The sequence below is a fragment of the Juglans microcarpa x Juglans regia genome, chromosome 5D, assembly GCF_004785595.1.
Source record: "Juglans microcarpa x Juglans regia isolate MS1-56 chromosome 5D, Jm3101_v1.0, whole genome shotgun sequence".
NCBI classification, from domain to species: domain Eukaryota; kingdom Viridiplantae; phylum Streptophyta; class Magnoliopsida; order Fagales; family Juglandaceae; genus Juglans; species Juglans microcarpa x Juglans regia.
Window position 1 is genome coordinate 20,038,999 of NC_054602.1, and position 14,382 is coordinate 20,053,380.

General features: G+C 37.3%; 2 protein-coding genes, 1 long non-coding RNA gene and 1 other non-coding gene across 4 annotated transcripts; 2 read left to right on the plus strand and 2 right to left on the minus strand.

The window, feature by feature from the left end:
* Positions 1 to 1,062: 1,062 nt before the first annotated feature.
* On the plus strand, positions 1,063 to 1,157 carry LOC121266674. Its single transcript, XR_005940895.1, has one exon. It is a non-coding gene; the product is annotated as a small nucleolar RNA snoR69Y (small nucleolar RNA).
* A 73-nt stretch (positions 1,158 to 1,230) lies between these two features.
* LOC121264044 lies at positions 1,231 to 2,063 on the plus strand. The gene is made up of 2 exons (XR_005940444.1): positions 1,231 to 1,776; positions 1,862 to 2,063. It is a non-coding gene; the product is annotated as an uncharacterized LOC121264044 (long non-coding RNA).
* A 1,199-nt stretch (positions 2,064 to 3,262) lies between these two features.
* On the minus strand, positions 3,263 to 5,313 carry LOC121265790 (protein FAR-RED ELONGATED HYPOCOTYL 3-like). The gene is made up of 3 exons (XM_041169458.1): positions 5,023 to 5,313; positions 4,579 to 4,871; positions 3,263 to 3,875 (listed from the first exon to the last, which is right to left on the minus strand). The coding sequence occupies exons 1-3, from the start codon at positions 5,311 to 5,313 to the stop codon at positions 3,263 to 3,265; spliced, it is 1,197 nt and encodes a 398-aa protein (XP_041025392.1).
* A 3,727-nt stretch (positions 5,314 to 9,040) lies between these two features.
* LOC121265791 (quinone oxidoreductase PIG3-like) lies at positions 9,041 to 14,270 on the minus strand. Its single transcript, XM_041169459.1, has 7 exons — positions 14,016 to 14,270; positions 12,462 to 12,587; positions 11,794 to 11,973; positions 10,654 to 10,735; positions 10,472 to 10,579; positions 10,163 to 10,321; positions 9,041 to 9,462 (listed from the first exon to the last, which is right to left on the minus strand). The coding sequence occupies exons 1-7, from the start codon at positions 14,268 to 14,270 to the stop codon at positions 9,266 to 9,268; spliced, it is 1,107 nt and encodes a 368-aa protein (XP_041025393.1). The 3' UTR covers positions 9,041 to 9,265.
* Between the last annotated feature and the right edge of the window lie 112 nt (positions 14,271 to 14,382).

A 14,382-nucleotide genomic window follows, 5' to 3' on the forward strand; every position in this document is an offset into this window, starting at 1 on the left:
TCCTTGCCAACTAAGCCAGTGCATCTTAGATTTTTGGTCTCTCAAGCCCCACCAGAAAGATTGCATGCTCTTTCCAGTAGTTGCTCAGAGCTTTTCTCCAGATCATATACCAACAACACAGTACGATCGAAAACCCTAGCCTTGATTTTTCTCATTTATTTTACTCAATTTTGTTGGGTTTCAATAGCAGATTTCGTATACTCCATTTTTGGATTTCCTTGGGTTTGATTTTGTTCATTTTAAGTGCATGCTTGTTGAAAGTGGATCTATGATCTGTGGGTGCCTTTGATGTTATTTTCGGTTTTTTTTTTTTTTTTATTTTGTTGATTTTGTTTGGGTTCAATTGATGTTATTTTCATAGGTTATTGATTTTCGTTGATTTTGTGGAGAACATCTAACTGTTTGGTATGGGTGAGGTAATTTGGAAGGCAACAAATTAGAGTCTCTGATGTGCTTTTTCAGTAGTGTTTTCAGTGTTGTACATTGCCAATAGTGATCTGGAGTTGAGATTCTAGCATTTGCCTAATTTTTTAGTAAGGCTCGTGCATTCAGATACTCTACATGTGTTTAACATCTAGTTTTATTATCTCAAATGTCATCTTTGTATATTATGTAGATAAATATCATGTTGGTAATTTCACCCCATTAATCTTTTCCTTTTTAGGAACGCAGTTAGGGAGAAACTTTGTGGTTGTGCATGCTTGTGGGTTGCATTATTCCTTGCATTGTTATCTTTTTATCTAGTTTTGAAAGCACTACTGATTTTATATTGGATGTTATGAAATTTCTTGTTCTATTGCATATTTAACTATTTGAAGCTGCTAAACCTTATTTTTGTGATGCCTTTATTTTAGCAGCATGAATTAGTACTTGCCATTTAATTTTTTTTTTTTATCTCAGATCAATCTGTGAAATGAAGTTGTATGTATTTTATTATATCAGGATATGATATAATCCCTCTCTGTACCTGCCATTCTTTCTTTGACTGAGTATCGTTGTAATCTAATTTATTGCTTGCTAACAATTATGGAACTAATTTTGTATACAAATTTGATGCTGATACATCGAAAGTGATGATAAATGTACAATCCCAGCTCATTATGAGACCTTTTTCAAGGTCTGGGAATGGAATTTTCAACGTTTGTCTGATCCCAATCCTTCTTTTTTAACAAAACGGGAGTTGAATGAAGCAGCACGCCATCACAATCGTTTGAAAGAATGAAAGGACCACGGATAGCTCATTCTACAATTTCAAAAACTATGCTAGAATGAAAGGACTATATGCAACCTCTTGTCAAATGCAAGCCGAGTGGCTCTAAATAACTCGCACTAATAGTGTGGTTGAGGCAATCTCTTATTAAATACAAGTTGAGTGTCTTCATTTACACGATTTGAACGGTTGAGGCAACTTCTTGCCAAACACAAGTCAAGTCCTCTTGCATTTTAATGCGGTCGAGACAACCTCTATATCTATAGAGGTTGCACCTAGTGACTTGCACCTAGTGACCGAATGTTACTGCATTCATGCACTACTTGCATTTACACGATGTTTTAGTAGTTGTTCAAATGCATCATGTGTGTGGAATCTGTTTTCGATAATTCTTACTCAATGTTTCATTTAGATCACCTATAGCCTCGAGTCAATCATCATGTGTTGTTGATGAGTTGCAAATCGAAGCCCCAACTTGTTGGTGTGGGTTGAAAACCCCATTGAAGACCTCCCATACTAACAAAAATTCTAGAAGAAAATTTTACGCCTGCCCGAAGTATAACGAGGTAAAGCATATTTTTTTATCATAATTTTGTAGTACTTTTTAATTTGGCATATTTAACAATCTTGGAATTAACAATTTGTGTGCAGGGAGAAGAAATGTGTCAATTCTTTATATGGGAAGATATACTTCAATTGGTAGAGGAGAAAATACGCACAAGAGAGAATGTAGCTTGAAAAAGGGAGGATGATTTACTGTTGCGCGAGTATGAAGTTCAGAAAACAAAAGATAAACTAGTTGAGAGAGAGAATGTTCTTTACAAGCAAGAGAAGAAAATTAGAAAACAACTCGTAGAGAATAGATGTGCACAGATATTATTATGTATTTATTGGGTGTTATCAATTGTAATAATATTTGGTTGCCTTGGACTATAAATGTATTTTAAAGAAGTAAATTGTAGATGGATGGTACGGATTAATGTATATTAATTGTACTAATTGTATTAATGTTAATGCCTGTGTTGGAAACCTGTTGTTCCTTGCATTATTTTACTATACTGTTTTGAGATGACACATATATTGTTAATCAGGGCTAAACTCATTACCATGAGTATACAAAACAATATTCAACTACATCAGAAGATCTAATATAGGTGGCGATATATCACATACTTCCAAAAATCCATAAAAATACATAACACTCTTCCAAAAATCTATACAAATACATAACAGTCTTCCAAGATCCATAAAAATACATAACACTCTTCCAAAAATCCATAAAAATACATAACAGTCTTCCAGGATTCATAAAAAATACATCACAGTCTTCCAAAAATCCATAAAAATACATAACAGTCTTTCAATATCCATAAAAATACATAACACTATTCCAAAAATAACAAAAATACATAATAGTCTTCCAAGATCCATAAAAATACATAACACTCTTCCAAAAATTCATAAAAATACATAACACTCGTCCAGGATTCATAAAAAATACATCACAGTCTTCCAAAAATCCATAAAAATATATAACAGTCTTCTAAGATCCATAAAAAATACATCACAGTCTTCAAAAAAATCCATAAAAATACATAACAGTCTTCCAAGATCTATAAAAATACATAACACTCTTTCAAAAATCTATAAAAATACATCAAAGTCTTCCAGGATTCATAAAAAATACAAAACAATACTCAAACTACATAAAAATACATCACAACAGCTACTCATTGCCCGATGGCATTGGTTGTGTGACAGTACTGCACTGAGTTAGAACCACAAAATCTTCCTTGGCTACACTGGGTATTTGCTCCTAAATTAAAGTAAAAAAAAAAAAAAAAATCGCCATTAGAAAGTGGTTATGAATGCAGTGGGAAGCAATATAGAATTAATAGACAACAAAAATTTTTACCTCAACATTTTCAAGAGCTTCCGACACGTCACAATCTTGGTTCGTATCATCAAATATTTTCCTGCATGTCTAAATAAGTTTCAAGTACAAAAAATATACATCCGTTAGAAAGAAATATGCATGTAGTGGAAAGCAATTCACGTAATAAATACTTGGAGAAAAGGAATTACCTGTTTCTTCTTTCGCTTGGTTGCAACCTTCTCAACAGGCGGAACCTTTCTTTTTGTTGGCGGCCTCCCTTTCCCTCTGACAACGTATGGGCTTAATATTTTCTTACCCTTGTCTGTGACCACAGTCTCTGTTACCTTTGTTGAACTAGACTCAAGTGTTAATCCTTTAAACTGATTCTCAAACTCGTCCAAGTGGCGCATGAATGCAGTAACATGGGCATCACTCGACGATACATGGGTAGCTAATTTCACACATCGTTTCATCACAAACTCATACATCCGTGAATCCGCATTTTGCCGCAAGTCATTGTAGCTACTTTTTACCAATATGTATCTCCTCTTTAAGTCCTTTCTCCATCGATCCAATAAGTACTTCTCTGGTAGCGCATAAATCTTATTCATCTGACAAACGTTCAATGCATGTCTACAGACAATTTCTCTCATCTCAAACAACGCACAGGTGCATTTCACATCAACCTCCTTATCGTTAAAGTAAACTGTGTACTTGATGCTCTTGACATTGTCATCATCAGTGGTAATTTCATCTAAAATATCGTAGGTGGAAATGCAACCTTCCTTGCTGATAAGTATGCAGTTATATAAAATCATTCCCCACAACTCTATTTAGACTTCTTTAAATTTTGCATTCGTATACATGGCTTGAAACTGCTTTTCAATGCGGAATGTGGATGAATATGAGATGGTTTGGTTGGAGGAATTGAAATCAGCTGTCATCTCGAGCTCTAGCTTCTTTTTTAGTGCATTGTCAAATTGATCGACGAATTCTTTCAACGTTGTACCAGAATGCACAAAACCATCGAAAAAAGTATTCATGCTTTCAGAACGTTGTGTTGTGCTCATGCCAGCCCAAAAAACTCCCTTAAGGTAAACCGGTACCCAAAAGACCTCTCATTGTACAACCCTTGCAGCCATGCATTTTCACCTAGGTCATACTTCTGAATAATTGCCCCCACTTCTCCTCAAATTCACCACATGTCTGTGAATTATGTAAGGCATTATGGATTGTAGTTTTCAACCCTGCATTGAAGGAAGCGTGAGATCCCAAATTCTCAGGCAATTTTCACATTATATGCCATATACAATATCTATGGTGAGTGTATGGGAAGACCAATGTAATTGCACTCTTCATTGCTTGGTCTTGGTCTGTTATGATTGCTTTTGGAGCGCAACCATCCATGCACTCCAACCATGCCCAAAACAACCACACAAAAGTATTTGTGTCTTTGCTTGAAATCAAACCAGCCCCTAACAATATAGACTACCCATGATGATTTACCCCAACAAATGGAGCAAACAGCATACTGTATCTATTTGTCAGGTATGTCGTATCGAAAGTGATCATATCTCTGAAATACTCGTACGCTACTTTACTACGTGCGTCAGCCCAGAACACATTTCTCAACCTTAGCTCCTCATCCACATCAATCACATAAACAAAACTATCATTCTGCAACCTCATCCTCTTGAAGTACTCAGTAAGTGCTTTGCCACCACCTTTACCCAGCCTTAATTGTCTGGCCTTGTCAATAAAATTACGACAGCCTTTTTCTTGAAACTGCAGATTCTCGAACCCCCCGTTTCAACAACAAGTGTCCCGAAATTCTTGTTCATTCAAATATTTGCCCTGTTGTTCAAATCAAGCATCCTCTGGCTGTATTCGTCTAAACACTTATGAGATCTAAAGAATCTAGACTTTGTGGGCTGACAGTACTATGATTATGGGCAATCTCAACAGTGGTCACCACCCAACTACCCTCCACCAAGTGAGCATTTATCTGTGCCTTACAATCCGTTTTAATAGTTGGGTGTAGCCTCGAGATATTACTATGACTAGGTTGATACTTGCCGCCTCGTGCATACCCAATTGTCAAATACTTCACCCTCCCATTAGCCTCTCTCTTCGTCCTTTGTGTCCTTTGTGTTATAACACCAAAACCTTGTTGCTTGACATATCTCATGTAATAGGCCATAAGCTCATGATCAGTGGCAAACTTCATACCAGGTTTGGGCTCCTCCTCAACTCGGTCATTATTAGAATTTTCTTAAATTATGTCATCGGCTTCTGTCTCTATGTCTAATAAAGTTTTAACAAAAAAATGTTCAATAACTTAATATCACCTACAACAATCATGGGATTTGTATGTATATAGTTAAAAGTGATGTACCTCTCATATTATTTTCACTTTTAGATATAAATGGCGCAATCTCCGCATTACTTGCGGTCTTTTCAAAGCTTCCCATGTCCTCTCCGGTACTTGACGGAGGGCCATCCATTTGTTTGGGACGGCCCTAGTCCTCCGTATTAGTCGACGAAGGGCATGACATTGTTAGAAAATGTGGCATTGGTGGGGGCTACAATTATGCACGGTGTTAAAACGGGTAACAACGCACACATACAAAAAAAGAAAAAGAAAAAAAGAAATGAATATACCTGGTTCATTGCCCGAACTCTCTGCATTAGTCGACGGAGGGTACATGAACGTTGTTGAAAAATATGGCATTAGTGGGGGCTACAATTATACACGGTGTTAGAATGGGTAATAACGCACACATACAAAAAAGAAAAAGAAAAAAAGAAATGAATATACCTAGTTCGTTTGTTGAACATGGCCCGAACTCTCTGCATTAGTCGACAAAGGGTAAATGAACGTTGTTGGAAAATGTGGCATTGGTGGGGGCTTCAATCATGCACGGTGTTAGAACGGATAATAACGCACACATACAAAAAAGAAAAAGAAAAAAAGAAATGAATATACCTGGTTCGTTTGTTGAACATGGCCCGAACTCTCCGTATTAGTCGACGGAGGGTACATGAACGTTGTTGAAAAATGTGACATTGGTGGGGGCTACAATCATGCACGGTGTTAGAACGGGTAACAACGCACACATACAAAAAAAAGCAAAAAAATAAGAAAGGAATATACCTAGTTCGTTTGTTAAACATGGCCCGAACTCTCCGCATTAGTCGACGGAGGGTACATGAATGTTGTTGGATACGATGTCATTGGTGGGGGTTGCAGTCATGCACAATGTTAGAACGGGTAATAATGCAATTCATGAAAAAAATTTAAAGTTCACACATTTCTCAACCTGGCTACCCCATGCGTATATATATGAATTCAGATATGCATTTGGATGTATCATAACTGGTGGGTAGTAAGCATTTCTTGGACAGAGAGAGACATACAATACACAAATAAAAATACATTAACTAGTTGGAATTGAGACACCTTCCTTTTATGAATGACCAATGTATCATACATGAGTCGGTGAAATTGGTGTATAAGGCTTGGGTGGCCTTTTATCTTCCTCTTTGTCCATCACGCTATTTCATTTGAGTTTTTAAATCGACATTACAAGAAAAAAAAAATTAATCCAACATTAGTTATCATAATATTGAATCAATCAAGATTGAAAGCAAAAATGAAAAACTTGAAAAGCTTTGAAAATAATATCATTTCCTGACTTCAGTCTTTGTCATATAAAGCATTGCAAAGAACTTCAAATGTTCCCAATATCTTAGTTCACTATTTCATGTTTCTACAATCTATCATCCATTTGTGGGTCCATGATAAGAAGTGAATCTTGATTCCCACCCTTCCTAGCAAGTATCTAGTTAAGCTTTCCTTCTTGAGTGGGGCTACTATGCCGCCCCACTCATACCGCTGGGCTTACTGCCCAGCGTTATTTTTTTTTTCTTTTCATATTTTTTTAATATATTTAAATACTTTTAAAAAATAAAAAAAATACACCAATACACTTAAAATCACTTTCTTAATCATTAAGTAAAAAAAAAAATGCAAGCGGTCAACTTGGGCAGTAAGAGTGGGGCGGCAGACTATCATTTCCCTTCCTTCTTTAGCTTGATGAAAACCTAGGTTCAAACACAACTAATGCTATGTGGGTTTAAGCTTTCCTTCTGCACGGTATCTTTATGCAGGCGTAGACTCCTTATTCTTTTACTTAAATACTTCTCAAAGTTTCTAAAAAGAAGTTACATAGAAAGAAACAAACTCCACAACTATGATTTGTACTAACCCAAAAAAAATACAAAAACAAAACTGACACCACAACATAACTCCCAAGATATTTATTATCATTTGGATCTTTTCTTCGCCATTCCTAGTCTTACAGGAATGCTATGTTTTACACGGTCTAGCCTCCAACTCCACAGGTTTAAAGCAGTAAAATGAGAATAAATCAGGTCAAGGGTTTTTAAACCCGTTAGACTGGAAATCAGATCAAGGGTCATCGTCTAAACAACACCCAAAGAATTAATAACACAAACTACTTTAAGATATAACAGGATTATCAAACTCAAAAGCAGTAAATCGGAATGCGGGTGACCTCCTGGGAACAGCACAATGTAGAGGTGGAAGGCGGACGGCTGACAGGACGCTGCACGCGGACGACGTCAGACGGCACGCGGAGAAGAGCGGCAGGACGCAGGAACCGAGCGGGGAGGAGCAGGGGCGAGACGGAGGGAGAGAAATTTGAAATGGAGCATTTGGGGGAGAAAGTCGGATTGAGTTTTTAGTAAAACGCATGCGTTTTACTGTAGAATTAAAAAAAAAAAAATTACATGTCGGTAGTGTGGTGTTGGTTACTGTAGTGGCTTAAGTGTAGAAGAGCTCTTTGGCTTATATGGCTTGTGGTTTTTTTTTTTTTTTTATGTTCTTCAGTGAAATCATTTAGAAACGTTACCATCGTTTTTTAATCTCCAGATCCTTCTAATCTCTCAATCTGGGACTGATTTATGTCGAAAGATCTTGGTTCAAATATCTCTACAAAAGTTGTCTAAATTTTCGTAGGATTTTATGGTAATTTTGTCAACTCCTTGATTATTTTCATAGCAGGATCATCTACAGAGATGAAATAATTTGGTTTGCTATTAAACAAACTATTCTACTAACAAGATTAGACTGAATTCTTTCAATTATAGGACCACTGCTAAAATGGGGGAATCAATCCCTTGTTTGAAAAGTACCATAATTCCTATTTGGATTAGGCTGATGTGAATACAACTTGTTTTAGAGTATTGAAGAACTGTTCTTATCGATATTCATTTTTTGGTGGGTTTGTTGAAAAACTGTGATTACCAGTATTTAAGAACTGTATTTATCGGTATTGAAGAACTCTAATTATACATGAAGGATTGGGTAAGAAAGTTGTTTCTTCTTTTAATCCACTAGAAGATGGTTTATTTCTCCTGTGTATATGTTTTTGGAACCAAAATCATTAGTACCAAATTCTTCTGGGTCTAATGGCTCTTCTATTTTGTGTTTTCTTGAAAATGGTACTTGCTCTTCACTTTTGCTTTGATCATTATCATTTCCACACATCACGTTGGCTTTTTGTGAGGTGTTTGAAGATTGATTATCTTTGTCATCTTCAAACAATAGTATGATGTTTTCCTTAAAGTGTGTTAGAAGGTCTTCATATTCAAGAAAAGTGTTCATTGTTTTGCTAATTATTTCATTCATTTCTTTAATTGAGAGTTGTTAGTCTTAATAATATTTCTCCAATAGTCTAAATTTTTTAACGTTTCCATACTCAACTGTAATTATAGTCGTCTTTTGCTGAAGGACCATAGTAGCTTCTGTGCCATAGAATAAACAAGGGATTTTTGAAATCACCAGGATTATTCATGCCATCATGAAGATTTACAATCTATATCCTTTGTCTTCTAATTTATCATATGATAAAAAAGATTATTATCGATGGGAACTATGCGCTATCTTGAGTGACTTTTGTTTCAACAGGTCACACTGGAACAAGACATGAACAACACTAGATTTCACAATATGTACAAAATAATCCAAGTTTCCTAAGTTACAAGCCTGCAACAAACAATATGCATCAGTTGTAGCAGATTTTTGCACATCACATATACACATCCCAAAGGTCTTAAAGCCATACTCATTTAAGAGGGAAGAACTGATCATTCTGTCATGGAACAAGAAGTATCTTCCCAATATGCTTGCTACTTTCCATAAGCCGGTGAGCCTCTGCCGCTTCAGATAATGGGAAGGATTTGTAGACCACAGGTGTGACCTTTCCTGCGATGATAGCAGGCCAAACATTCTTCTCCACCTCATTAATGATCGTTGCTTTTTTTTCTGGACTTCTGTATCGCAAGCGAGAAGCTGCATTCACAAAACACATATTCAATCAAAGACTATAATTCTCTCTGCATTACTTTGAAAAAATGGACAGCACAAATGGAGTTGACATTCTAAGAAACATTTAAATCATCATGGCAGCTCTTACCATGAAACATGGAATTTCCAGCGAGTTTACTATTGGAGAAGGAAACTAGAAAGACAGAGAAATGATTTCAGAAGCACTTTTCATTGATTAAAGGATGCAGTCGTAGGGAAAACAATCATCAATAACCTCAAACTTCCAAAAGAATATTCTAATGAAACAGAGACAAATGACTGTACGGATGTATGGGCCTAAAGTTTTTTGTAAGGGTCTCAGTTAAATGGTTGAAATAATGTGCAAAGCCTTTTTGCGATTCTTGAATCAAAGACGAGTGGGTGGATCAAATATGAGATCCATTTATTTGTTTCAATATTGGGTCACTTCTAACTTACGTGGGGAAATAATGGGGGGGTGGGGGGGAGAGGTACCTCTTTTACCCAGGAACATGCTTCAAGGCAGAGTTATTAATAAAGGTAGGCAGAATGTTTAGTTTTCATTCTATTGCTCAACTCGTAATGGAATGAAGAACAAAATAAGCAAACCTTTAAACGGTATTTCAAGAATGGGAAAGATGAAAGCTCATCCAAACTCCAAAAACTACAAACTGAAACTCAATATTAATGAATACTGTTGTAATACCTTTCACTGTGAGACACCTAGCAAGCAAACTGCTAAGATTTACTTCTGTAACTGCCCCACCCATCATGCTGATAAGAAGAAGCCTCCCACCAACATTTAAGCTGTCAAGGTTTTGCTGAAAATAGGCTGCTCCAATATGATCCAGAATAACATCAACACCTGCCATTGATTACTCATGAAGTTGGCATTACTCCCCACCAACCACTAGAAAAATAGAAAAACATATATATACCATACTCCTTCAAACATTGAGAGATGGTGGGATATTGTTAAATGAAGCATATATGATTGATCAAAGCTGCAGCATACCTTTCCCTTCTGTTTCTTGCTTCACCCGGACAACAAAGTCCTCGGTCTTGTAATTGATACACACATCAGCTCCAAGATCCTTACAAACAGCTAGTTTTTCTTCACTCCCTGGTGATCAAGATCTGAAATATATGAATACATGGATACTGAGTTTATGTAATGAGACGAGCGTGTTGTTGGACCTGCTGTGACAAACACTTGTGCTCCTTGGTATTTAGCTATCTGAATTGCAAAGGTACCAATACCACTGGAGCCCCCATGGACCTGAAATTTAAGTTCTCAATTCATAATTAAGTGATGAATTGAGACTAGACTGGAATATGAATGACACTGATTTGAATAGGCTATATATCATGTAAATTGGTTTTTCTCAATATCTACCACAACCACAACCACAGTAACAGTGAATCCCTAAGGTACCTACCTACACTATAGTAAGATATTTCAGCTTTGTTTAATTTAGATATTTCAGGACTTTCATTAATTCTACTGGTCAACTCGTGAATAAGGCATATTAATTAAGTGTTGCTTCAATTTGAACAATTGCCATTACAATATCTTTTCGTTTCCATTTTTTTCTTTTGGCTTTTACCTATTCAATCTTCTAAATATAGGTAAGCAAGGATGTGAAGGTGTTTTTTTATAGGTAATAATTAATAAAGATATTGAAAAAGAATAGCTGTTCCCCGCCTTAAGAGTTAGAAATTACCAATGGAGCTGAAATCCCAACAAATAATCTGAAACCCCAGCGAATGAAATAGCACAAAGGCTATCCACTGCAAGGCTCCAAAGAAAAATATGGAAGTGACTGATCCAATGGCAAGTGAAATGCCGCACTGATAATACATTCCAGGTGGGAAGAAGAGGACTCAAAAGGAAACCCTAGAGAGAACTGTATGTCTTGATTTTGCACAGCTATGACTCGAAACGCTTCCATTGTTTAGTGCGGAAGGCGATCTTAAGGGCCGCGCATAGAGATAGTTTAAAAGCATAGGAGAAAGTTAGAAAAAACCTCAGGGCAGAAACCCTAAAAGACTGCTGGGTAGCAACAGGGGAAGGGGAATGAGGTATGAAGGTATAATTTTGTCAAAAACGTTAAATGTAAAATTGTAGTTATTTGAGTTGCAATAAATGATTGAGTACATAGAGATCAGTAATTATCAAGAATGTTCCTTCCAAGTGATTACACCAATGCCATCATAGTAAGATAGTAACATAACTAGTCATATACCATAGCAGATGCCAACAAATGTAAGATCCTAACCAATGCAAGCTCCACTAAATTATCGAGAATCGGAAAACAGATTAGGCTAAGTGCTTACCAAGAATGTTTCCCCCGCAGATAGCCGATTTATCATAAAAACAGTGGACCAAACAGTACACGCCACCTCAGGGAGACTAGCAGCATCCTCCAAAGAAACTCCGGGTGGGATAGGAAGAACTTGTGTAGCTGGAACAGCCACTTTCTCAGCATATCCTCCCCCATTGAGAAGAGCGCACACCTAGTATTACGTACCAAGAATTATGCATCTCTATTATGTGTAATACAAATTTTGCACAGTTACAAAAGTCTGTGAAAAGGGGGGAAAACATTGTCAAAACAACAGTTATGCCCAACTACTTCCGAATGCAACTACAAGACACCCGTCTTTGTATCGTTTCAAACACTTGAAGAGTAATCTTTTACATTATGAACTGTTACGATAGTTATTTCCAAAAACAAAGCTTCGGTAAATTAAACTCGAACAGAAAAAGCACTTGAAAGACAACTCTTCCTTAACACGAGAACTGATAATGTTACAGAAAGAAGGCACATTGAAATGTCCTCTGTTGGATGGAGCCCAACACATCTTGTCTTCACCTACTCTCCTCATTCCAGTGGAATATTAAATAAATAAATAAATAAATAAACTCACTGAATGCATCAATCTACCAACATCAATCTACCAATCTTGTGCAGCTCTGATGAAGTTCACGTTCCACCGAATACCGAAGACATCTTCCAATTATCTGCCACAGAAGCATCCTCAACATGGGCCACACTATACACAACAGGGATTGCTTCCTTAGGGGCCCTATCACCACACCACAGATCATACCAGAAACGTATCATGATCTATCACCCACGTCAAATCTGATATGGTTAAACCTCCTCTTCCTTTTCTAATGTTCTTCCATAGACCTACTCTATACAGCCCTTGGACCTCATTTGTAATCCATCTACCCACAAGCCTCGATATTGGAAACAACCACTTCTCTCCTCATAGCATCTGTCTTGTTTTAATAGCACCATAGCCACTTTCCCAAAAGTGCACAATTGAATCGAGGCAGATTATAAAACCCCAACTCCCTTCAAAAATCAGAGAACAAATCTTTTCCTAATTTTTTTTCTAAGTAAAAATATTATATATATCAATAGGAGTAACCAAGTACACTAGATGTATACAAGAAAACACCTAACCCATACTAGAGAGCTCCTAATGACCCAAAAAGCACATGAAAATTAGAAATCTATCTGAAATACACCAAGCCCGAATTGGAATAGAACACACCTCCCTATCCCCAACCGCTTGTTTCCCATAAGACTAATACTCCTCCTGAAACTCCCTCAACGAGGACGTCTTCATAAAGCCCTCCCTTTAGGCTTCCCTTGACTTGAGCTACCTCCCTTAGCGTCATAGTTGATTGCCCAAAAAAGACGCTTTAACTTCCTGCTTTTCTTAAAACTTGATTTGGTTTCAAGCGAGTGGCCCACCTCAATCGCAGTGAGTAGTGCTTTAAATTGGTCTTCGCATCCTCCATATGAAAGTCTCACAATATGCTGAATCTCGTTAACTTTATGCAGAACCCAATCCAATGGTGAACCCGATATATTGTTTATCGGAGAGAGAGAAACTAGGGGAACAACATTATCCCCAGACACAGATCCCAACTGCACTCCCGACTCTAGACATTCCACCTCACAAAGCACCAACGACAAACCCATAAAAAAATCCCCCTAACCGCCCTAAAGAAAATTCCATTGTATCTTCTCAATATGCTTAGCAACACGAAAGGGAAGTGGGAAAAGAAACATGAAATAAGTGGGCAGGTTAAAAAGAGTTCTCTTGATCAAAGTGATCCTACCCCTTTGGACATATATAATCTCTTCCATTTGTCGAATTGACGTTCAATATTTATAATCTCATCTCAATGCTATTAATAACTTCAACCACCATCATTTCATTATTCCATGATTGTGATTTTAAGTTATTGGCAGAAAGACAAGTAAGAAATTGCAAATATTCTTACTTTAATTTTCTACACAGTTAATAAATTGCAGAACTCTTGTATTTGATACCCTGAAGCCAACGGGGTTTCTAAAATAACTACAAAAATCTAGAAGCCTAGACTTCTAAAGCCAAACACTCGGTGTTTTGAACTGTAAGAAAGCAGATCGAATTCGCTTGCTTACTTCTTTTCCTCCTTAATCTCAGCAACCAAACAACAGAACCAAAAGAATCCAAAGCTAGGATTCTTGGACAGAAACCAAAACCAAGACTACCTGATCGCCGATTTTCCAGCGTGAAACGTTTTTTCCGACGGCCAGGATGGTGCCGGAGCATTCGATACCCGGATAGGGACTGGCACCAGCGGGAGGAGGTGGATGCGAGCCGTTCCTCCGAAAGGTATCAGCTCGGTTCAGAGCAGCGGCGGCGACGTTGATCAGGACGTCCTCGTCTCGAAGTGCGGGGTCTCCCACCTCTCGTAGATGGAGCACTTCTGGGCCTCCCGGAGCGCTTATCACTATAGCCTTCATTTTTGTTCACTGCTCGGTTCAGAGCGGCGGCGGCGGCGACTTTAATGGAGAGTCGGTGACCATGCGTCGTTCATTTTGGAATTAAACGACATTCTTCGTGGACAACAACTTT